At 36.6% G+C, this 17,917-nt stretch overlaps 1 protein-coding gene across 6 annotated transcripts; it reads left to right on the forward strand.

Annotated features, from left to right (window-relative positions):
- The first annotated feature begins 10,171 nt into the window (after positions 1-10,171).
- LOC131246490 (kinesin-like protein KIN-1) lies at positions 10,172-16,066 on the forward strand. 6 transcript variants are annotated; one of them, XM_058246676.1, is made up of 17 exons: positions 10,176-10,322; positions 11,122-11,278; positions 11,375-11,477; positions 11,601-11,644; positions 12,008-12,037; positions 12,166-12,288; positions 12,376-12,401; positions 12,547-12,628; positions 12,826-12,867; positions 12,946-12,979; positions 13,313-13,388; positions 14,481-14,629; positions 14,719-14,780; positions 14,850-14,941; positions 15,024-15,141; positions 15,541-15,723; positions 15,812-16,066. In XM_058246676.1, the coding sequence occupies exons 2-17, from the start codon at positions 11,165-11,167 to the stop codon at positions 15,989-15,991; spliced, it is 1,458 nt and encodes a 485-aa protein (XP_058102659.1). In that variant the 5' UTR covers positions 10,176-10,322; positions 11,122-11,164; the 3' UTR covers positions 15,992-16,066. The 6 variants fall into 6 exon arrangements, with proteins under 6 accessions (XP_058102657.1, XP_058102659.1, XP_058102656.1 ...); XM_058246672.1 differs by having other exon boundaries at positions 10,178-10,445; XM_058246675.1 differs by having other exon boundaries at positions 10,180-10,546.
- Positions 16,067-17,917: the final 1,851 nt, after the last annotated feature.

Consider the following 17,917-nt stretch of genomic DNA (forward strand, 5'->3'; position numbering starts at 1 on the left):
CTATTCCTCTCTTATAGCCATCTGTAGTGGATCCCCTCTTATAACCATTTGTAATGGATCAAACACCAGATCTTACAACCCAGGCATCTGTTCAAAAGTAAAATCTAAAAGAAATGATAGTTGAATCATAATTGTTATTATCAGCCTCTCATAAATAGAAAACTACCTACATTAACATGTTTTCTCATGCCTTCCCAACACTGAAATACCACAATTCCACTCTTTACTCAACCGCATTAGTAAGGTCAATTTGATTGAAGTGCTGGGATGACAATGCCAAAGAACATTTTACCCTTTCTGGGAAACCATGAATTTGTTAAAAACACAAGAAGAGGCATCAAGCATGTCAGGAATGCACAAAATAATCATATCAACTAAGGGGTAAACATTGGCACAAAATCATCACATCAGCAGTGAAACTAGATCATGAGAAGTAGTTTTCCTATAGCTTCCACATAATGCACATCTCACCTCTCAACGACATTAGTTTTATTCAAGATCTTAAAAAAAGGTAACAACGTAAAGCAGGTTTAGACTGATTTTCATAAGCAGCTTCCTGAGCCCTGAAGAGATTTCAAAAGCAAAATTAGTTCTATTGGCACGAGAAGTAATTGGTTTTAACTATTAAAGATAGAAAAAAATATATAGTGTATGCTTAGCATATACTGAAATGAGATCAACTCATTTTTAGTGTCTACCAAATAGGGCTAAAACTAAACAAAGAACAAGCCTTACAAAAAAAATGAGGATGACAAGTCTCCGATCCAAGTCTAGGTGCACCTAAAGAATGAATGCAAGCTCATACCATATTTCCGCTGCTTCGAATGAGAACATGATGATACCATCTTCACTGTTCCTATGCTCATTCCACTCAATTCTCATTCCCGGTTACATCTAAACATAATCATTTGAAGTCAAGATTGTATGCATTCGAAATCAAGATTGCTTGGTAGACACCTACAAAAAGAACAATCACAATGTAATGATGAGTTCTTAAGAGATGTTTATGGTAAAATGATTAAGTGATCACAACCACAAGTTCATGCGCAGCATTTGAGAGACACATGCGCTAGTGTAGCATAGTAGCAATGCAAGGACAGAAAATTGAATCATTGCATGAAAACGATGGTTTCATGAAAATCAAGCATACCACTATAAATGGAATCCATTGGAATCCATTTCTCAATTAGTACATTGGGAAATAATGATAAAGCATTCCTTTCTTCTTCAATAGATTCCTGCTTGTCAAACAGTCCCCAAGGAAATTATGATTAGGTGTTCTAATTTTCCTTTTCTTTTTTCAAATGCTGACAAAAAGAGACGAACCCTAAGCAAACAGTCTACCAAACAGGGCTAAAACTAAACAAAGAACAAGCCTTACAAAGCTTGTTTCTGCAGTCCACAAGAAAAGCCAGAATAAGTTTCTCGATTAAGGTTACCATGAAAAAAAATCAGATGAACAGCATACTTGCCGAAATTGTTCCAGAAAAAAATTAGATGAACAACATACTTATCGAAACTGTTCCAGAAAGAAAATCAGATGAACAATACCAAAATTGTTCCAGAAAAAAATCAAATGAACAACATACTTACCGAAACTGTTGACAGTTGATTGTTTGGAGCCCCACCATTCAATTCACAATCAGCCGCATCGACAGGGCCCTTTCATGTCACAGCAACCTATGTAGCTCTTAATACTACTTGATCCCATCCTTAAATGATTAAATATGCAATATTAAAAAGGTTGAGAGCTACATAAGTAGTAGAGAGCTACACTTATCTTTTCTCGAAATTCAATATTGACGGGGGATTTGTTCCTTTAATGAAGCTGAATTGGCTACAACAATTAAGGGGCTATTGATGATTAGTTCTCCCTCAGTGTACGTTTTAATTTTCCTGATTACAGTACTGCACCTAGAAAGAAATTAAGAAGGGAAAAGATACAGTTGAATGTGAACACTGGTGTTGAGAAAGAAGTTGTTTGAAAGACAACTAGCTTTTGTCCGAAGGTGAATTCACACTTGTTTTTATATCTATTTTCTCTCTACTACTATACTTTTTGTAATAGTCCTGCTTATCCAAATAACTTACAATCTAAACACCCCTCAAGTGTACCAATCATGCATGATCTAGACCAAAAGGCTCTTGAAATCATAGATGGGCCATCCGACTTGACAAAATATGACATTAAACCAGGCCCAATTTTTAAATGGGCTCAAATTTTGGGCCCAGACCAGCCGTGAGAGTTAGGTTTAGGATTATATATTGATGTTTTCATGTGATGTTGACAGTTATAGTTGTTTGGATTGGTCGGCAATAAAATTGAGAAATTAAAACGCAAGAGGAGTAAGATCCGTAACGAGTTTTTATTTCTTTTAATTGCAATATCAATTCGTTGATATCAATCTACTTATCTTAAAATTACAGACGAAGAAAATTCAATGAATAAATATCAGAATACAGAAGAAGTCTAAAAATTTGAAATTCCAACAAAATTCCAGCAGCAAATTATGAAAGAAAATCTTGCAAATTCCATCATAACCCAGACAAGGAAAAGCTTGTCGGAATAATCAAGGATCTCTGAAATTTAAATAATCATTTCAAGTTCACTATAAATTCTAACTACCCAAAGAAATATATTTGAAAAAAAAAAAGAAGAAGAAAGTCGGCTATTCAAAAAAAAAAAAGAATTTTAAGGCTACCCAGAGCAGAATTCAGTGGAAAAAAGAAGAAGAGAGAGATCATAAAATCTCCATAATTTTCTACAAATGCAAATAAAGAAATTCCAACCGCCACCCTCCACCCACTAAAGAATCTGGAATTCCTTGTTGGAATGTATAAAGAGAGTGGCCCACTTATGACCACAACCTTTGTATTAAAAAATAACTTTTCATATTCCACACCTTTTCATATTTTAGGAGTGTCTCTTCACAGTCCAAGAATGACTTTTCACATTCTAAAGAGTGACTTTTCCCATTCCATCTCTTGGAATTATGTAATGGCATTGAATATTCTGATTAATTGGAGAAGATAAAGAGTCATGTAATTACTTGGTTCCTTTGATGGGTTTGAATCAAATCATCTATAAATTCAAGGCTCCTGGTCCCTCTCTCCAACTCAACATTTGCAGTTGATCTCCCATCTCCATTCACGCATCAAAGAGAGTTGAGGAGAGAGAAGATCAGAGTTAGTTGATCTTAGTCGTTGTGCCAAGTTGAGAAGATCTAAACCGTTGAAAGCAATGGCTCATCAACATCAAGTTTCTTCATCGTCTAATTCAATGGTGCAAGGTACACTCTCTAATTTGTACAACTCTTTGTTTTTCATTTTTGTCAAATGCATCAAGTCAAGATCTTATGGATTTTATGCTATTGTTAAACTGTATGTAGATGTTAACATGTATTGGTCCAATGTTAACATGTGGTATCAGAGATTAGGTTCAGACTGATGTATTTGGTAAACAATCTTTATTAGCTATCCATGTGATGATTTGATTGTCATCTAACATAAGATTGCCTTCTTGCATATCAAGTGCATATTTTCTTGAACCATAATGATAGATAGCCAATTTTCAAGATTAATGCAATTGTGTGGTCTATTGGTAGAATCATGCCATCTAGGATTCACCAATCGACAACGCAAGATATTCGAATGACTTAAATATGATGGTTCACCAGTTTAAAAAAATCGATGGGCTCACATTCAATGACTTAATCTTGCACTCTTGATATGCATACGCATGTATATGATAGTCATCATATTATCACATGGAATCATGTTTTTGGCCTTATTCATATTATGATTGTCATCTTATTAGGCCTATCATGTATGTTTTTGGCTCACGAGTTAACATGTAGTAGTTTGCTCAAATCATTGATATTTGGCCAAAACAGATTAAGTGGGCCTTTAATGGCACAACTAATCAAACAATCACTTAGGTTTTTCTTAGGCCACTTATGTAGATACTGTTGACTCTAATTAGAAATCCATAACTTGGAATAATTTGGTAGTCACCAAAGTGATCCAACTATAAAGATTTATGGATATCCAATTGAAATTATTGATATTTTGGAATCATAATTTCAAGAATAATAGCATCGCAATCGCGGTTTTGCTATATGGATATCATGTATCGGTGGCCCAAAGGTACGATCATCTTTAAGTAATTGCAAAACTGGTATAGGGTAATAAAATAAATCATTCTGATTGGATTTGGGTTGGAATATCCAAAGGTATAAACTCATCTCCATTGTAGCATGATTGATTAGTTAGCCTTATGGGTGATGCTGCTCATCCTAGAGTGGACCAATAACAAGTTGTAGTCTCGACCCAAAGGAGGGATTATAACGATGCAATGAGTCGCTCTTCAGAGGAAGTCTACAAACGCTTTTTAGAATTACTTTAAATTACTAAATTAGCGTGAATCTCAAAGCATTTTAAGTAATAAGTGAGCATGTTAATCTTTTCAAACAGATCTCACCTCAACTTCAATTCCTTATAACGTTCCTATGCTTATTGGACCTAATTAGTCGGATTGGCATGAGCAAATTTTGTTTGTATGCATTAGGCTCTATGGATTTGGACTTGGCCTTGGCATTGATGAGCTAACTCAACCCACAGCTAAAAGTTCTCCTGAAGCTAAAATTTTATATGAAAAGTGGGAGCGATCGAACCGATTGAGTCTTATGTACATAAAAATGTCGATCGCCAAACATATCCGTGGATCCATACCATCGTCCATGAAGGCACAAGAATATCTTACATCTGTGGAAAAACATTTTGTGTCAATGGACAAATCATTGGCTGGAACACACATGACAAAGCTAACAACTATGAAGTACGATGGGCTAAGTGGTGTGCAAGAGCACATTCTTGAAATGGCGCACATAGCAGCGCAACTTGAAGTTTTAGATATGAAAGTTAACGAGCCTTTCCTCGTACAGTTTATTCTAAGCTCGCTTCCTCAGCAGTTTGGACCGTTTAAGATTCATTATAACACCAATAAAGATAAATGGAATCTTAATGAACTGCAAAGCATGTGTGTGCAAGAGGAATCGCGACTTAGACAAGAGGGAGGACATATCGTCTACTTTGTATCACAGGAGAATAAAGTAAAAAGAGGAAAATTTAAAAAGGGCAAGAGGGGTCCACCAAAGAAGAAGAATAACCCCACACCTGATGCAGCCAAGGATAACAACGATCCTGACAAAGTGAGATGTTTCTTCTATAAAAAGAAGGGACACCTCCAGAAAGATTGTCAAAAGCGAAAGAATTGGTTCGAATCAAGAGGTAATAATTTAACCTCCGTATGTTTTTAAACCAATTTTGTCGATGTTCCTTTAAATAGTTGGTGGATTGACTCAGGTGCATCTGTCCAGGTTTCAAATTCAATGCAGGGATTCATTTCAAGCCGAAATCCAAGTGATGGAGAGAAGAATGTTTATATGGGAAACCGGTTGGAGTTTGAAGTACGAGCAATCGGCACCTATAGACTCATTTTGAAAACTAGCTTTCAATTGGACCTAAAAAATATTTTAGTCATACCATCTATATCAAGAAATCTTATATCTTTATCTAGATTGGACAAAGAAGGTTTTAGCTTTCATTTTGCAAACAATCATCTTTGTTTATATAAGGATAATATTTTAGTTAGAACTGGATTTTTGAATGGTGGTCTTTATCAATTAAACTTAGATTCCATATTTAAGAAATATCTCCTTACTCTGCACGTGAATATTGAATCGAAACGTGGCCCACCTAATGATACTTCCTCATTGTTATGGCATCGATGTTTGGGTCATATATCTAAAGACAGAATTATGATGTTAGTGAGGGAAGGAGTACTGGCCACTCTTGACTTCACGGACTTCGGCGTCTGTATAAATTGTATAAAAGGAAAGCAACCTAAAATTAACAAGAAATGTGCCACATGCAGCAAAGAACTCCTTCAATTGATACATACTGATATTTGTGGACAATTTCCACCTTCTATTACTGAAGAAAAATATTTTATCACCTTTATCAATGACTATTCACAATACAGTTATGTCTATTTACTAAAACAAAAGTCAGAGGCCATAAACGCTTTCACAAATTTCTGGGTTGAAGTGACAAATCAACTAGACAGAAACATTAAAGTTGTGAGGTCAGATAGAGGTGGTGAGTATTATGGTAGACATACTGACTTGGGTCAAAGTGAAGGCCCATTTGCCAGTTTCCTCAAATCGAAAGGAATAGTTCCTCAATATATGACACCGGGTACGCCTCAACAAAATGGTGTTGCTGATAGGCGTAATTGGACACTTATGGATATGGTGTGTAGTATGATTAGTAATTCCTCTTTGCCTAAATCCATGTGGAGTGAAGCTCTAAAAACAGCAGTGTATATCTTAAATCGGGTTCCTAGTAAGGCTGTTCCTAAGACTCCTTTCGAGTTATGAACAGGAAGGAAACCTAGTTTGAGACACCTACACATTTGGGGTTGTCCTGCAGATGCTAAATTGTACAATCCACAAGAAAAGAAACTTGATCTCAAAACCATGAGTTGTTTTTTCATCGGATATTGTGAGAGATCAAAGGGCTACAGGTTTTACTGTCCTAACCATAACACCAGGATCGTTGAGACTTGAATTGCAAGATTCTTGGAAGATGGTGACGATAGTGAGAGTGATAAATCACGCAATGTGGTATTAGAAGAAAAACATGTATCAATTACATTATCCGTACCTTATGACAATATTGTTATTCCGCAGGACGTTGTTCATAACAATGAGGAACAATATCTCAAGAATGAACCACTCCATGAAGAAATGTCGTAGAACCGGCAAATGAAATGTCCCAGCCAAAAGTACAAAGAAGATCTCATAGAGTAAGGAGATCTGCAATTCCGGATGATTATATTGTTTACCTCTAGGAATCTGAATTTGATATAGGAGTCACAAATGATCCACTAACATTTTCACAAGCCATGAATGATAAGGATTCTGATAAGTGGCTTGATGCAATGAAAAATGAGTTGAAATCCACTCGTTCAATTACTTAGTGGTTTTAAGGCAATTGGTTGTAAATGGATATATAAAACCAAGCGCGACTCAAAGGATAAGGTTGAATGATATAAAACTAGATTAGTAGCCAAGGGATTCACTTAAAGAAAAGGCATCGATTATCACGAAACCTTCTCTCCAGTATCTAAAAAAGATTCACTCAGAATCATTTTGGTACTAGTGGCTCATTATGATCTCGAGTTACATCAGATGGATGTGAAAACGACATTTTTAAATGGGAACCTAGATGAGGAAGTCTACATGAATCAACCAGAGGGCTTTATTGAACAAGGTAATAAACAACTAGTATGCAAATTAAAGAAATCCATATATGGACTTAAACAAGCTTCTAGACAGTGGTATCTCAAGTTTAACCACATAATAGTTGCCTTCGGTTTTGAAGAAAACATTGCACATCGGTGCATATATCTGAGGGTCAGTGGGAGTAAGTTTATCTTTTTGGTCCTATATATATGTGGATGATATTTTGCTTACTAGTAATGATCTAAGCATGTTATGTGAAACTAAAAATTTTCTCTCTGAGAATTTCGAAATGAAAGATATGAGTGCGACTACTTTCGTAATCGGCATTGAGATATATCGAGATAGATCACGTCAACTGCTTGGACTATCTTAGAGAGCCTACATTGATAAGATTCTCGAAAGATACAGTATGAAGAACTATAGAGTTGGTGATGCACCTATTATTAAAGGAGACAAATTCAGTCAAGACCAATACCTAATGAACGATGTAGAGCGAACACAGATGAAAGATATATCCTATGCTTCTGTTGTAGGGAGCCTTATGTATGCACAAACATGCACTCGGCCTGATATTAGCTTTGTTGTTAGAATGTTAGGCAGATATCAAAGTGACCCTAGAATGGATCACTAGAAAGCTGCATAGAAAGTCATGCGCTACTTATAGGGAATCAAGGATTATATGCTCACATATAAAGGATCCGATTAGTTAGAAGTGATTGGATATTCTAACTCCGATTATGCCAGATGCATTGATAGCAGAAAGTCCACATTTGGTTATGTCTTTCTACTTGCTAACGGGGCTATTTCGTGGAAAAGTGTTAAGCAGACTTGTGTCTCTACTTCTACGATGGAAGCGGAGTTTGTGGCGTGCTTTAAGGCCACTACCCAAGCAATTTGGTTGTGGAACTTCATCTTAGGGCTTCGGGTTGTCGACACCATTTCGAAGCTACTAAAAATTTATTGCGATAATACCGCAGCAGTATGTTACTCCAAAAATGATAAGCATTCTAGTCGAGCAAAGCATATTGTAATTAAATATAATTTTGTCAAAGAAAATGTTTAAAATCATTTAGTGTCTATTGAACATGTAAGGACAAACCAGATGATTGCGGATCCAATAACTAAAAGATTACCGCCAAATACCTATAAGAGTCATGTAGCTGAAATGGGCCTAATTAGGATATCATGTACCTTGATCATTAACTTGATGTAATAGACACTATCTATATGAAATCACATTTTTATGCATTCTTATTTATCCTTACGTATATACATTGATGGTGGATGTAAGTAAGATATAATCGCTGGACCATTACGTTTAACCGGCCTTATTCTTAGCCTGTTAATCTTCTCATTTAGCACCGGATTATATGTGAATTGCTAGTGGCGTAATACATGGAAGGGAGTATGTCGCTAAATGATGTATAACCGCCATGATTCACATTAGTAGTTTCATTTAATCAAGGTATTATGTCTTTTCTAGTATGGCGCTATTGGAAGTATCTTTTCAAATGTCTAAATTCAAGAGAAGTCAATTTTTATAAAATCAATATATATAAATTTGAATTTAGGGAAAAGTCCTCATGATGTGGTCGTATAGGCCAAGTGGGAGAATGTTGGAATGTATAAAGAGAGTAGCCCACTTATGACCACAACCTTTGTATTAAAAAATAACTTTTCATATTCCACACCTTTTCATATTTTAGGGGTGTCTCTCCACATTCCAAGAATGACTTTTCACATTCTAAGGAGTGACTTTTCCCATTCCATCTCTTGGAATTATGTAATGGCATTGAATATTCTGATTAATTGGAGAAGATAAAGAGTCATGTAATTACTTGGTTCCTTTGATGGGTTGGAACCAAATCATCTATAAATTCAAGGCTCCTGGTCCCTCTCTCCAACTCAACATTTGCAGTTGATCTCCCATTTCCCTTCACGCATCAAAGAGAGTTGTGGAGAGAGAAGATCAGAGTTAGTTGATCTTAGTCATTGTGCCAAGTTGAGAAGACTTAAACCGTTGAAAGCAATGGCTCATCAACATCAAGTTTCTTCATCGGCTAATTCAATGGTGCAAGGTACACTCTCTAATTTGTACAACTCTTTGTTTTTCATTTTTGTCAAATGCATCAAGTCAAGATCCTATGGATTTTATGTTATTGTTAAACCGCATGTAGATGTTAATATGTATTGGTCCAATGTTAACATCCCCTTCAATTCCCAAAAATCGAAATTCCCAAAATAACTCAAAAGTTATGAAAAAACCAATTACCTGCAATTTAGAAGGTTTATGGATAAGAGAAAAATAAGAGAAAGAATAGCAAATGTCTTGGAATTGAACGGAACTCGCGATTTCATTAAGACCCATTTAAAAAAAAAAAAAATCAGTAACCTTTGAGGCAGGTCAAAGTAATAAATTCTTGGAGAATTCAAGCAAAGACAGAAAATCAACAAACAATAGAAATTTAAAAGAACCTAGTATAAAAATTCAATTGGAAAAAGGTAAAAGATTACAAAACCTCGGCAAATATTCAAAAAGGAAATTAAAAAAAAAAAAAAAAAAGGGAATCTTGTAATTTCATGAAAACACAGAAATAAGATCCCAGAAATCTAAATTTAAAAAGAAACTCAACTAAAATATATAAAAATTCAAATATACAATTTCTATAACTCTCACCTTTTAGCTTAGAAAGGAAGACTACCCAACAAAAGAAAGAAAAAGGAAAACGACTGAACAGAAGAAAGAGAGAGAGGAGATGAGTTTCTTTTTCTGGTTTTTTTTTTTTTAGCGAGTGGTGACGTGGACCAATGAGGATTAGGCAATTAGGAATCCCTGTTTACCAAATAACAGAAGATCCGGACTCATTAATGAGTGCCTGCGTATCAAGCGTCATACGCTGCCTGAGTATCGTATAACTCGCGCCTTCCCGCCTGCAAATAAGTCCCTATATATTTCCAATTTCTGCTCATTTCAACATCCAAAATTCCGGAGCTGGTCGAGAAATCCTTCCCTCGGTACTATCTCATTAAACCCAATCCTATGCATCTTTCCGAGCTCGATTCTTCTTTTTCTTCAAAGATTTCTCAAGAAGCTTGCGAAATCAAATATCTTCCATGCCGGAATTTCGCAATTCTGCCGTAAAATCTCGATTTCTCCTCCGGTTTCTCTGCTACCGTAAAAAAAACGAGGATTTTTCTCGTTGAATTACAGGAGATTTCTAAATCCCCGATCCTCACCAGTTATAGCTTCTTTACATCCAAACGTCTCATTTCCTTTCGATATTATTCTGCTATTGCTGCTCTGTTTGAAAATTACTAGGAATTTCACGAAATTAGAGTATTAAGTTTTCTACATTTATGATCTAGGCTAGCTGGAGGTAATTTACAGTTAAAATTTCGGATCAGGTTGTGGTTTTCACCCGATTTCAGCCGAAGCATCTCTGTTTGTCAAATTCTACTGTTATTTTATTTTGAAAACTACGGTGTAAAAATCTAGATCTGGAATTCTATAAGGCATTTGAAATCCAAGAATTCAATCTTTAGTTGCAATTTCTTTCGATATAATGTTGCTGTCCTTATGTCAGTTTGATTTTGCGAACATCCGTTAGAAATATCTGAATAATCTTGCAGATTTCAAGATCTGATTAGAGCTGATTTTCTATACGAATTTTATCGAGGTCCATTTTTATATGTCTTTTTCTTGAAATTATTAAGAAAAGGTGCTAAAGAAAGTTCTAGCTCTAAACTAGTACTGATGCTTTAGAGCTGAAACTTCCATATCAAGTCACGATTTTTCTGCTAATTTTGGTGACAGGCTTGAAGAAATTCGGGAGTTCGAAGTATCAAAGTTAGTAGACATGGCAAGTGTAACAGTCTGTGCTCGCTTCAGACCTTTGAGTTCAAGAGAAAAGAGAGATCATGGCGACAGTGTTTGCATACGGAGCCTAGATACCGAGTCTTTTGTGTTCAAGGTTTTTTTTTTTTTTTTTCTTTCTAATTTTTACTTTCAGAGAGTTTCTCCGTTTATGGAAAATGTCTGATATGATTTTTGCATTAATGTCTTGTAGGATGTGAAGGAAGGAGATTTGACGTTTTGCTTTGATAGGGTATTCTATCAGCACTCTTCTCAAGATGATGTATATCAATTTCTAGCTCTGCCTATAGTTCGGGGTGTGTGCTTACAGTAATTACTTTCCTGCTTTATATTCTTGGTAAACGATTTGGTTAGTTGATTTCTGTGCAGTCTGACCCTGCTGCTTTGTATGTAATTTTGAAATTTTTATTTCTAAACAGATGCCATTAATGCAATAAATGGAACAATCATTACTTATGGACAGGTAAGCTGCACTTTGGCAAAAATTACTTGAAATGATGCTTGTTCTAGTTGTCAATATTTTCTTTTTACGTTTCTGTCATTAACTGTAGTTGTTCAGATTGTTAAATGCATGAATTCATGAATGCAAAAATGCATGCACTGTAGTACACATGTACACTTGCGAAGATGTATCCTTGGATTGCCTGTTCTGTTTGAGGCCAGGCTACAAAATATGCATCCAGTGAGCAATATGTAGCTTCCATATCATATTGACAAAAAAGCGAAACTGATAGATGTTGTGTTTTGTTTGTTTCGGCAAGTAATGTAAAGCTTTCATGTCATAATGCTAACAAATTGTAACCTTCAAATACTGCATTTGGAACAGACTGGAGCTGGGAAGACATACAGCATGGAGGTGAAGTGATTAAATTGTATTCATGAATGGGATGTTTAATGAGTCATTCTAAAAAAAATAGTGGTGTATTTTGAACTGGTTTGCTTTCAATTCAGATGATATCTAGTAACATCCTCATGTTGAAGCAGGGCCCAAGTATGTCGGAGTGTGATGGACAGAAAAAAGGAATACTTCCGCGAGTGGTAAATGGGCTTTTTGACTGCATAACATCTGCCAATGATGGATCCAAGTACATAGTCAAATTGTCAATGGTATTATAAGTACTGATATTCCATGATTTTCCTGCCCTTTGAACTGTCAACTTCATTGCTAAAACTTTTCTTTTGTGGCACTTACAGGTGGAGATCTATATGGAGAAAGTAAGGTTTGTAACTTACTGGAAGCCAGCAGATGGATTACCTTTGAAGTTCTTCAACCCTGAAACAGAATGTGTTCTCTTCCACAGTTTTGCATATCCTCATTTTCGAAGGGATAAAAATGGTCTAATTATTGTTGCATTATTTTCTCAGAGACCTTTTTGATTTATCAAAAGATAATCTACAGATTAAGGAGGGCAAGACACGAGGAATATTCCTTTCGGGAGCAACTGAGGTAAGCAAGCAATTTGATGCTTGCCACTTCTTCCACCAAAGAAAATTATCTAGTGTACTTGAATCCTTCTAATTGTTAGTCTATAAATGAGGCTGTTACTGTATGTTCCGAGAATCGAGATAGTGCTTCTTTCGATTTCAACTGATTTAATCATTTGAAATTTCAGTTTTACTCATCTATTGATTCTCGGTTTTCAGATATGTATCATGGATGCTGCAGAAGCTTTGCAAAAGCTTTTTGTAAGATATAATGGGTTTCAATATTCAGCAAAATTTGGTGATGGTTACAGCTTCCCTAATTAAAACTTGAAAATGCAGGTTGGGGTTGCTAATAGGGCAGTTGGAGAGACACGTATCCTTCAATTTTAGCTCTGTTGGCTATTTTTTTGCAACTTAGTAACTGTGATTACTGTCATTTAGGAGCAGGGATAGTCGTCTGAAACCAGTGCATATCGCCCAATTTGCCAGTATGACTCGCCCATGAACGATATGGCTGTATCGGCCAGTATTGGCCTGAAGCAGCCCAATCCAGAGGCGGTATGGGGGGATATGGTGCTGTATCGTGGTGAATGATATGATAACCCGATGCTTTGGTTTAAAACCTTGTTTGGCAGTCCTTTCTTCTGCAGGGTTTCTGTTTTGTCTTTCTTTTTGTTTCCCTTTTGCAGAGACTTAACATGGATAGAAATGAATATGGCCAGCAGCAGAAGTCACTGTGTTTATATATTTTCAGTCCTTCAAGAATCTACAAACGATGGAAGGTAAGCTTATTATTGCATGCTCTTCTGGTAATGTGGGTGCTCTTCCTGTGACTTAGTTCTGACAACTTCCCTTAGGGTGCATCTGTATTCACTATCGAACTAAATTGCAATTGCTAGTCTAATATGGTGGAAAGAAGCAAATTGTAATTTTCTTCCCTCGCATACGTATTGAGGGACTTGCTTCAAATCACAATCATATTGCTTTTGAGTTTGACTTAATGTGATTACTTTCTCATTATAAATATAAGGAAGCACAAGTAACATTCTTCTTCTTCTTCTTCTTCTTCTTTTTCATTTCCATTTTGATTAGACTGAATGCCTACCATTCAGTTCACACTTACATCCAAATGCTGCCTTAATGACTGTTTTGGCATTTAAAATCTTCATCACATTTTTTCTTAGATCTTTCGCTTTTTTTTTGGCCCTGGTATACTTTTATTAGTAAAATCTTGCAGTGTCACTTACTATTCTTTGGAAGCTCACTTCATTAATCTGATCAGTATTCTTCCAACTTGTTTTTGAATATTTGTATTTTATATAGTGTTTACTGTCTTTGGTTGGTCAGCAACTGGTCAGATACCTAGTAACTTCCCTATTTTTGTTAGGATGTTGTGCGTTGCCATTTGTAATATATCTGATCTACTAATTTCATTTCCTCTGTAGCTATTATAGCCTATCAGCAATCTCTTAGCATCAAAGGAATGGCTTGTTGGTATACATGTCAATCATGTGTTAGATTGTTGATGCAACTTATCAGTAAAAGACTCTTGAAAACAGCATATAGATTACATGGCCGTTGGATGAATTGGTAAATTATCAATTGCAGTATTGAAAGAAAAGGCATAAACTTCGTTTGCTGATGTCTTCTTGCAAGTTTAGCTTGCTCGTGCAACTTATTTATTTGATATTTGTGCAACATTGCTTCTGATGGGAAGGTTACGTGAAATAAATAAATAAACTCTAAAATGCTCACCTTAAAATGATCTTTAAAAAAAAATATGTATGCCTGTTTGAGTTCCCAATAATCACTGTTATGCTTTTGAAAAAAAAATAAAATCCGTCACGCCACTAGTCCTTTGGAGATGTCGACAGGGTGAAAACTGGAAAACTTGTTCTTGTCGACTTGGCTGGCTCTGAGAAAGTCGAGAAAACCTGTGCTGAGGGAAGAGTTCTGGAAGAAGCAAAGACTATCAATAAGTCCCTCTCAGCTCTTGGCAACGTAATTAATGCTCTGACGAATGGTACTGGCATTCCCTGTCTCTTTCCAGATACAGTCAGTACAATTCTTGTGATTATTTCAAATGAAAAGATTGAATTGGTGTATCTGCAGGCAAAATGAACCACATTCCATATCGTGATTCGAAGCTTACGCGCATCCTACAAGATGCTCTGGTGAGGTCCTCCCTTAATTTGTCACTGCATGATCAGTCAATGTGAGGACTATCTCCTTTACTGTAACAGGGTGGGAACTCTCGAACTGCTGTTCTGTGTTGCTGCTCTCCGAGCTCCTTAAATGCATCAGAAAGCCTGTCTACCCTTCGTTTTGGTGCTAGGCATGTGTACAGACCAGTCAAAAATTGCAATTCTATAATACAAAAATAAAACTAACTGTCATTTTGTTTATGTATTTTGCAGAGCGAAGCATGTAAGGACGTCACCACGAGTTAGTAGCAATGAGGATAAAGGGGAAGTAAAGCTAGTCACCCACTGTCAAACTAATAAAAGTGAATCGCGTGACAGACTGTTGGACCAGGTCTGCAAAGAAATAGCATGATATTGCCCACATTGTCGTATGCAGTTAGGAATATATATTTCTTTAGAGCGTTTTACTTGTGAGGTGTGACTCCCTGCACATGCAATTATGTGCATGAGATTCATGCTGTTCACCAGGTTGGCCCCACTATGTAATTGCCATGGCTTAAAAATCAGGCACAGTCCAGTCATCAGGTTGGTCATATGGTAATGTTAGATGGAGTGTTGATCATTTTTATTTTTTTTTGTTCTAGCCATCCATTCTTTGTCCACAGATAACCTGCCTGATGAGAACATATGCAGAGGGGCCTACCTGATGAATGGCTCTAATGTGGTGTATGCTTGGAGAGAGCAAGTTTACTTTTGAAGTCCTCATTTCTTTAACTTCTTCCTGCCACAGTTGAGAGCCAGCCTGAACATTGAAGATGTGAAGCTGTTGGAGGAGTTGTTTGTTGTGGAAGGCATTATCTTCGATCCCTGCATGGCAGTAGAAGACTTTGAATCAGCTTATGAAGATGTAACTAGTCGGACAATTTCAGCATTACACCAAACTGTGGAAGAGCTTCTAACAACTATTGAAACGGTATTTGTTTGATTCGATATGAAAGTGGTTGTATATGGCGCAAGCTCAAGATTGTGACTTATTTTCTCTCTAATTAATGTGGCTACAGCTCAAGAAAGAGAACCTTGATCTTAAGGTCAAAGTAGCAGCTTCTGAGAAGTTCCATTCATACTTCAATGCTGCAGAGAGCTTCTGTTATTCAGCTACGATTTTGGGTTTTCTTTGGTTCTTCTCTTCATGGATTTGGAGTATCTTTGGACCAGATGCTACAAGGAAAAGGTTGCTGTGACGTGTAGATGTTGAACATAGACCTGTGGTTAGTTGAATGATTCAATAGAGAAATCAGTTGCTAACTAGAGTCTAATTGGGTTCTATGGTATAGCTTATTGGGACCGTCTTCAATTTGATTGATCCCTGTAACCATCATAAAAGTGCAGGGGGTCTGTGCACCATGGAAAACTGATCCAGAGTGGCCATCTGGTAGGCCCCACCATGGATAGGCTGTGCCTAACAAATCTTCAATCATGCAATCCGAACCATCCAGTCTTTGGACTTTTCTTGTTGGACATGGATTGTTACCATATTTAGACATCAATTTAAAGACCACAGTTGGGCAGTTGGGATTTGTTGGATTGGAGAGTTATTGGGCTTGGTCCATCCAGGTTCGGGCTGACTTGAAAGATTTGGAGTTTAAAGTGAGCAGACCTTTGTGAACAGGTAAAAACGCTATTACTGCACAGTACCTCTTGAGAAAATGGGTGGCACAACACAACAAAACCATGTGAAAACATACCATAGGATAAATGGTTAAGATTTTCAAAAGTTCTATCTTGTTCTAATTTTCAAAACATGTGTATGAGATGATGCATCTCCCACACAAAAGAAACCAAGGACGTTTCCTCTCTCCATTGGACCTTTGGCAAAATCATACACAGATAGGTTTCATATGCTTTTTGGATGGAATGGTACTGATGTTCAAGGCTATTTTGTTGGGCAAATGAATAGTACTGATTAGTTTGTTTATTACCTATTCTTGAGCTGATCTAGTCTCGTATATCTTCATTTCTTTGCGGTGACTTCATATCTTTTCTCCTACATGCAGCTACACTGTCTTTACAACCACTTTCTTAAAAGAAAAAAAAGAAAAAAGAAAGAAAAAAAGAACTGTTTTATGTCTCTATAAAGATAACATCGATTTTGGTTTCCAATGTGAATTAAGATGGTAGCACCCCCACTTTGGTCTCTTCCTATACAGGGAATTGATGAATTGCCATATGGTTCAAGCGAGCATCCAAACACACGATACTGATTTGTCTAATATAAAAGATACTAAAGAAAGAGGGTCCCTCTGCTAAAAGAGAACTATGTTGTACGACTGCTCCCCTCTTATGCTTTGCAAACAGCTTCCTCACTCTCTCTACGTGCATTGCACATGCTAGTTCTACTATTGTAATTAATGGATAAATTAATCCTCTTTTTATTATTTATTTAGTACTTGTTTGGGTAAGCCATTTTTAAAATATATTGAAGTATAAAACAAGGAAAGTATAACCAGACATCAGTTGCTCCATGACAATACCAATGCAAATGTACTGTTCGCCAATGTGCATAGTTCATGATGTTCAGGGACATGTTTCAATGACCCGAACTGTTAATGTGATGGACCTCACAATGGACCCTATAGCACTCAAAAAGAACCTCCCATCTTTGAAAATGGACCTTCTCCTTGACTATTTTTCTGGGAGAAAAGTAGGTTCCTCCAGTGTTGAAGACTTTTGAAGAAGCCCCCATCAACTGCTAAGAATCACCATCCATGGTTCTAAAACTTGGTTGACCCGAAACTGGGCCGAATCAACTTGACCAGATTTCAAGTTGAGTCTCTGGTAAGCTTGCTCCTGAGCATGACTTTTGATTTTTCTTAAAAGAAATATACAACTAGTAAACCACCAAGATTCGAACTCAAAATCTACGGCAAACAAGGGAATGCACCTGGGAAGTGCATTCGGTACTACCCTTCCTGAGCTTGGCGCAGGCTGGGCTCGGAGGGGCCGACCGTGATGTATGGGTTTATCCACACCGTCCATCCATTTTTCCATGTTATTTAGGATACAAGCCCAAAAAACTGACGCAGGTCCAAGGCTCAAGTGACCACATAGTGGGGATTGAACTCCTACCATTAAAAGCTTCTTGGGATCAGCATGCAGAAGTTTTGGAT

Source organism: Magnolia sinica, chromosome 5 (genome assembly GCF_029962835.1).
Source record: "Magnolia sinica isolate HGM2019 chromosome 5, MsV1, whole genome shotgun sequence".
In the NCBI taxonomy this organism is placed as follows: domain Eukaryota; kingdom Viridiplantae; phylum Streptophyta; class Magnoliopsida; order Magnoliales; family Magnoliaceae; genus Magnolia; species Magnolia sinica.